The 7,708-nt window shown below is 40.8% G+C and overlaps 1 protein-coding gene across 1 annotated transcript; it reads left to right on the top strand.

Annotated features, from left to right (window-relative positions):
- The first annotated feature begins 3,407 nt into the window (after positions 1 to 3,407).
- Positions 3,408 to 7,708, top strand: LOC147313672 (uncharacterized). The gene is made up of 2 exons (XM_086262958.1): positions 3,408 to 4,747; positions 6,622 to 7,708. Exons 1-2 carry the CDS (start codon positions 3,785 to 3,787, stop codon positions 7,591 to 7,593), a joined length of 1,935 nt encoding a protein of 644 aa, XP_086119084.1. The 5' UTR covers positions 3,408 to 3,784; the 3' UTR covers positions 7,594 to 7,708.

The raw sequence follows: 7,708 nt of genomic DNA on the forward strand, positions 1-7,708 counted from the left end.
ATAAAAAAAGCACTTGTGACAATTGTGTTGGTGACAGCTTTTGTTATAATATCAATAATATTCATATGAATATGGGATACTGTTACATGTTTGCACAGACTTTTGTGGAATATGGAGACACTCCTGGCATTATATGAGCAAAGTGAGACTCATTTTTTAGGGTTGGTGGAGATGAGTGTGAAGATCCAAACAATCCCTGTCAGTGATGGAGAAGCTTTGATGGAAATATTTGGTAAAAAGTTCACCAGCATGAAGGAAATGAAGTTTCAAACTTTCCTTAGGAGGAGCCCAGCACGCCTGCTTAAAGAAAAGTGAGTGTGGCGATGTGGATGCTTGCAGCGACTGCTGTATAGAGGCCATCCTGCTACACATGAAACACATCAGAGTCATAATTGTTATTTTAGTCACGTGTTTGTTTATTATCCTTATTGTTTTATCTGGGACTGTTTGCAGACATCTCAGAGAGAGGAGACACCAGCATCTGAACAGAGACTCAAACCAGCAACCTGCAGCTCCCTGCTTGGCTGCTCCAGTTTTCTCCTCACTCATGTTGCCCACCAGTGATTTCTAGCTGCCCACCCACACAGCAGGCTAGAATATGCGCTGAGCCTCAGCACCCAATACTTGGACATGTTTTCTTTATTAAATAATGAACCAGACCCCAAAAGTAAACAGCTGTTATTGCTAGGCAACGGGAGCAGCATTTGGCGATGCAGCACCTGACATTCCTGACCATGTGGGCGGAGCATGCATGAAATGGAATGTTTAGTAGAACTGTGCAACACAAGCACTTAGTTCCAGCATGTTTCATTGTATCCAGACACAGCTAGAGACACATCTACAGCAGCATCTCTGTGCAGGACAAACGACAGTTGACGAAGAAACATCCAAAACTTCACTTCACTCCTCTACAAAACGTTGGCTCCTTTGTTTAAAAGGCCAAAATGAATCGAGGGAGAACGAGAAGAGGATCGGCGAGTGCTTCACCTCACAATTCAGTACAGCTGATTAACCTGCAAGAAGAAGTTCAAATGATACAGGCTGAAAATTTCAAATTAAAAGAAGAGGCAGAAAAATCAAGAGGAGAAGCTAAAGATTCAAAGTTTGAAACTGATGTAGTATTGCAGGAATTACTGCATGTGGGTCTCAAACTTAAAGGAGAGAAAATGGGAAAACAACAGGCAGAAAAGGAGAATGAAAAGATGAAGAAAGAACTGTTGGAAGCTCAAAAAGCATTGGAGGAAGAGAAAAGCACAGCACAAGAAGCCAACAATAAATATCAAACTGCAAAGAAGGAGGCAGGAAATGTGATGCAGGAATTACAGGAGGTGCAGGAAGCTTTTGGAGAGGGAAAAAGGAAAATGCAGTTGGCAACTCAAGAAGCTGCAAATGTAACAGCTGAAGCTGAAACACTAAGAAAGGAATTACTGCATGTAAAGCAACAACTTGAAGAGGAGAAAAGACGTAAAGATGAGGCAGAAAATGAGATTGAAAATTTGAAGAAAGAATTGTTGGAAGCTCAAAAAGTGTTGGAGGAAGAGAAAATGAAAATAGAGGAAGCAAAGAAAGAAATGGAAGATACAAAGAGTCACACTGAAAACATGAAGAAGGAACTGATGAAAGTGCAAGAAGAACTTGCAGAAGAGAAAATTGAGGTGAAGGTATTGAAGAAAGAAATGACGGTGACCAAGAAAGACTGCAAAGACGCACTGAAAGAAATGCGAAAGCACAAAAAGGAAGCTAAAGAGCTCCTCAAACACAAAGGGAAACTGGCCAAACAGCAGCTGAAAGAAAAATTTAAAGATGCCGAGGAGCAGCTCAACAAGACCTTAAACGAACTGAAGGCAAAAGAAAAAGAAAAGCAAGCCGAGGACAGGAGGGGATTCTGGAGCAGACTGCTGAGAAAGAACTGACCCAGCAGCATCAATAGTTTCTTCCCCCTCTCTCCACCTTTCTTTCACCCCATCCTTCTTCTTGGGACGTTTGTTTGTTTTTTAAAAACTGAAATGCACAAATAAAATTGCCATAACTTGACCTCATGTTGCCTGCTTCTTTTCTTGTGTGTCTGTGGATGTAAAACAGTAACACACTTTCTGCTCTGTGTCTTTAATTGTAAATAAATGCAATATGTTTTCATTTTAAAATGCAGTGCAAAAAACTTCTGCTCTGAATCTTTTTTTTAGCAAAAAGCTTTTTTTTGCCTGTTGTGGAAGTTTTCCATTTAAATAAAGCCTGCAGACGAGCGGTGAGCGGTAGCTAACATTCTTTAATCAAACACACAAAGAACAGACAACCAAGCTTGATGAAGTCCCTGCATGACCGCGGGACAGACGGTCAGCAGAGTCTGAGCCCAGCATGGCTCTCAGTTAAATATCTCCAGGAACAAAAGGCAGTACACAGCTGTTTCACACCTTAAGGTTCACACTCCCTTGCTGCCTCCCAGAGTCCTCAAAGAGACAAAAGACTCTTCCTGTGGAGTCGTCTGCTTCCCCCAACTTCCTTACTAGACCCCCACCATTTGTCTTACTGTATGAGTGTGAGACATGTTAAAATCCAGTGGCACCAAGGCATCATACAATAAAATAATGTGATTAATACATAAGTAAAAGAAATTCCTATACATGCCCCTTCCTGATTTCTTACACTTACATGTTTCCAATTTCAAATGTTAACACAGATGTTCAGAGTAAATACAGATTGTAGTTTTTTAAATGATGATTTCATTTAGTTTGGGGAAACAGCTCCAACTTTACCTCATGTAGAAAAAGTCATTTCCTTCTAAACCTAATAAGTGGTTTTGTCATCTAGCAAGAACTGCAATCAAGCATTTGCAATAACTAATAAAAAAAGCACTTGGGACAATTGTGTTGGTGACAGCTTTTGTTATAATATCAATAATATTCATATGAATATGGGATACTGTTACATGTTTGCACAGACTTTTGTGGAATATGGAGACACTCCTGGCATTATATGAGCAAAGTGAGACTCATTTTTTAGGGTTGGTGGAGATGAGTGTGAAGATCCAAACAATCCCTGTCAGTGATGGAGAAGCTTTGATGGAAATATTTGGTAAAAAGTTCACCAGCATGAAGGAAATGAAGTTTCAAACTTTCCTTAGGAGGAGCCCAGCACGCCTGCTTAAAGAAAAGTGAGTGTGGCGATGTGGATGCTTGCAGCGACTGCTGTATAGAGGCCATCCTGCTACACATGAAACACATCAGAGTCATAATTGTTATTTTAGTCACGTGTTTGTTTATTATCCTTATTGTTTTATCTGGGACTGTTTGCAGACATCTCAGAGAGAGGAGACACCAGCATCTGAACAGAGACTCAAACCAGCAACCTGCAGCTCCCTGCTTGGCTGCTCCAGTTTTCTCCTCACTCATGTTGCCCACCAGTGATTTCTAGCTGCCCACCCACACAGCAGGCTAGAATATGCGCTGAGCCTCAGCACCCAATACTTGGACATGTTTTCTTTATTAAATAATGAACCAGACCCCAAAAGTAAACAGCTGTTATTGCTAGGCAACGGGAGCAGCATTTGGCGATGCAGCACCTGACATTCCTGACCATGTGGGCGGAGCATGCATGAAATGGAATGTTTAGTAGAACTGTGCAACACAAGCACTTAGTTCCAGCATGTTTCATTGTATCCAGACACAGCTAGAGACACATCTACAGCAGCATCTCTGTGCAGGACAAACGACAGTTGACGAAGAAACATCCAAAACTTCACTTCACTCCTCTACAAAACGTTGGCTCCTTTGTTTAAAAGGCCAAAATGAATCGAGGGAGAACGAGAAGAGGATCGGCGAGTGCTTCACCTCACAATTCAGTACAGCTGATTAACCTGCAAGAAGAAGTTCAAATGATACAGGCTGAAAATTTCAAATTAAAAGAAGAGGCAGAAAAATCAAGAGGAGAAGCTAAAGATTCAAAGTTTGAAACTGATGTAGTATTGCAGGAATTACTGCATGTGGGTCTCAAACTTAAAGGAGAGAAAATGGGAAAACAACAGGCAGAAAAGGAGAATGAAAAGATGAAGAAAGAACTGTTGGAAGCTCAAAAAGCATTGGAGGAAGAGAAAAGCACAGCACAAGAAGCCAACAATAAATATCAAACTGCAAAGAAGGAGGCAGGAAATGTGATGCAGGAATTACAGGAGGTGCAGGAAGCTTTTGGAGAGGGAAAAAGGAAAATGCAGTTGGCAACTCAAGAAGCTGCAAATGTAACAGCTGAAGCTGAAACACTAAGAAAGGAATTACTGCATGTAAAGCAACAACTTGAAGAGGAGAAAAGACGTAAAGATGAGGCAGAAAATGAGATTGAAAATTTGAAGAAAGAATTGTTGGAAGCTCAAAAAGTGTTGGAGGAAGAGAAAATGAAAATAGAGGAAGCAAAGAAAGAAATGGAAGATACAAAGAGTCACACTGAAAACATGAAGAAGGAACTGATGAAAGTGCAAGAAGAACTTGCAGAAGAGAAAATTGAGGTGAAGGTATTGAAGAAAGAAATGACGGTGACCAAGAAAGACTGCAAAGACGCACTGAAAGAAATGCGAAAGCACAAAAAGGAAGCTAAAGAGCTCCTCAAACACAAAGGGAAACTGGCCAAACAGCAGCTGAAAGAAAAATTTAAAGATGCCGAGGAGCAGCTCAACAAGACCTTAAACGAACTGAAGGCAAAAGAAAAAGAAAAGCAAGCCGAGGACAGGAGGGGATTCTGGAGCAGACTGCTGAGAAAGAACTGACCCAGCAGCATCAATAGTTTCTTCCCCCTCTCTCCACCTTTCTTTCACCCCATCCTTCTTCTTGGGACGTTTGTTTGTTTTTTAAAAACTGAAATGCACAAATAAAATTGCCATAACTTGACCTCATGTTGCCTGCTTCTTTTCTTGTGTGTCTGTGGATGTAAAACAGTAACACACTTTCTGCTCTGTGTCTTTAATTGTAAATAAATGCAATATGTTTTCATTTTAAAATGCAGTGCAAAAAACTTCTGCTCTGAATCTTTTTTTTAGCAAAAAGCTTTTTTTTGCCTGTTGTGGAAGTTTTCCATTTAAATAAAGCCTGCAGACGAGCGGTGAGCGGTAGCTAACATTCTTTAATCAAACACACAAAGAACAGACAACCAAGCTTGATGAAGTCCCTGCATGACCGCGGGACAGACGGTCAGCAGAGTCTGAGCCCAGCATGGCTCTCAGTTAAATATCTCCAGGAACAAAAGGCAGTACACAGCTGTTTCACACCTTAAGGTTCACACTCCCTTGCTGCCTCCCAGAGTCCTCAAAGAGACAAAAGACTCTTCCTGTGGAGTCGTCTGCTTCCCCCAACTTCCTTACTAGACCCCCACCATTTGTCTTACTGTATGAGTGTGAGACATGTTAAAATCCAGTGGCACCAAGGCATCATACAATAAAATAATGTGATTAATACATAAGTAAAAGAAATTCCTATACATGCCCCTTCCTGATTTCTTACACTTACATGTTTCCAATTTCAAATGTTAACACAGATGTTCAGAGTAAATACAGATTGTAGTTTTTTAAATGATGATTTCATTTAGTTTGGGGAAACAGCTCCAACTTTACCTCATGTAGAAAAAGTCATTTCCTTCTAAACCTAATAAGTGGTTTTGTCATCTAGCAAGAACTGCAATCAAGCATTTGCAATAACTAATAAAAAAAGCACTTGGGACAATTGTGTTGGTGACAGCTTTTGTTATAATATCAATAATATTCATATGAATATGGGATACTGTTACATGTTTGCACAGACTTTTGTGGAATATGGAGACACTCCTGGCATTATATGAGCAAAGTGAGACTCATTTTTTAGGGTTGGTGGAGATGAGTGTGAAGATCCAAACAATCCCTGTCAGTGATGGAGAAGCTTTGATGGAAATATTTGGTAAAAAGTTCACCAGCATGAAGGAAATGAAGTTTCAAACTTTCCTTAGGAGGAGCCCAGCACGCCTGCTTAAAGAAAAGTGAGTGTGGCGATGTGGATGCTTGCAGCGACTGCTGTATAGAGGCCATCCTGCTACACATGAAACACATCAGAGTCATAATTGTTATTTTAGTCACGTGTTTGTTTATTATCCTTATTGTTTTATCTGGGACTGTTTGCAGACATCTCAGAGAGAGGAGACACCAGCATCTGAACAGAGACTCAAACCAGCAACCTGCAGCTCCCTGCTTGGCTGCTCCAGTTTTCTCCTCACTCATGTTGCCCACCAGTGATTTCTAGCTGCCCACCCACACAGCAGGCTAGAATATGCGCTGAGCCTCAGCACCCAATACTTGGACATGTTTTCTTTATTAAATAATGAACCAGACCCCAAAAGTAAACAGCTGTTATTGCTAGGCAACGGGAGCAGCATTTGGTGATGCAGCACCTGACATTCCTGACCATGTGGGCGGAGCATGCATGAAATGGAATGTTTAGTAGAACTGTGCAACACAAGCACTTAGTTCCAGCATGTTTCATTGTATCCAGACACAGCTAGAGACACATCTACAGCAGCATCTCTGTGCAGGACAAACGACAGTTGACGAAGAAACATCGAAAACTTCACTTCACTCCTCTACAAAACGTTGGCTCCTTTGTTTAAAAGGCCAAAATGAATCGAGGGAGAACGAGAAGAGGATCGGCGAGTGCTTCACCTCACAATTCAGTACAGCTGATTAACCTGCAAGAAGAACTTCAAATGATACAGGCTGAAAATGTCAAATTAAAAGAAGAGGCAGAAAAATCAAGAGGAGAAGCTAAAGATTCAAAGTTTGAAACTGATGTAGTATTGCAGGAATTACTGCATGTGGGTCTCAAACTTAAAGGAGAGAAAATGGGAAAACAACAGGCAGAAAAGGAGAATGAAAAGATGAAGAAAGAACTGTTGGAAGCTCAAAAAGCATTGGAGGAAGAGAAAAGCACAGCACAAGAAGCCAACAATAAATATCAAACTGCAAAGAAGGAGGCAGGAAATGTGATGCAGGAATTACAGGAGGTGCAGGAAGCTTTTGGAGAGGAAAAAAGGAAAATGCAGTTGGCAACTCAAGAAGCTGCAAATGTAACAGCTGAAGCTGAAACACTAAGAAAGGAATTACTGCATGTAAAGCAACAACTTGAAGAGGAGAAAAGACGTAAAGATGAGGCAGAAAATGAGATTGAAAATTTGAAGAAAGAATTGTTGGAAGCTCAAAAAGTGTTGGAGGAAGAGAAAATGAAAATAGAGGAAGCAAAGAAAGAAATGGAAGATACAAAGAGTCACACTGAAAACATGAAGAAGGAACTGATGAAAGTGCAAGAAGAACTTGCAGAAGAGAAAATTGAGGTGAAGGTATTGAAGAAAGAAATGACGGTGACCAAGAAAGACTGCAAAGACGCACTGAAAGAAATGCGAAAGCACAAAAAGGAAGCTAAAGAGCTCCTCAAACACAAAGGGAAACTGGCCAAACAGCAGCTGAAAGAAAAATTTAAAGATGCCGAGGAGCAGCTCAACAAGACCTTAAACGAACTGAAGGCAAAAGAAAAAGAAAAGCAAGCTGAGGACAGGAGGGGATTCTGGAGCAGACTGCTGAGAAAGAACTGACCCAGCAGCATCAATAGTTTCTTCCCCCTCTCTCCACCTTTCTTTCACCCCATCCTTCTTCTTGGGACGTTTGTTTGTTTTTTAAAAACTGAAATGCACAAATAAAATTGCCATA

The sequence above is a fragment of the Aulonocara sp. 'chitande type north' Nkhata Bay genome, linkage group LG15, assembly GCF_057382095.1.
Source record: "Aulonocara sp. 'chitande type north' Nkhata Bay isolate Kocher_YH1m ecotype deep benthic linkage group LG15, A_spYH_male_GT1.1, whole genome shotgun sequence".
Taxonomy (NCBI): domain Eukaryota; kingdom Metazoa; phylum Chordata; class Actinopteri; order Cichliformes; family Cichlidae; genus Aulonocara; species Aulonocara sp. 'chitande type north' Nkhata Bay.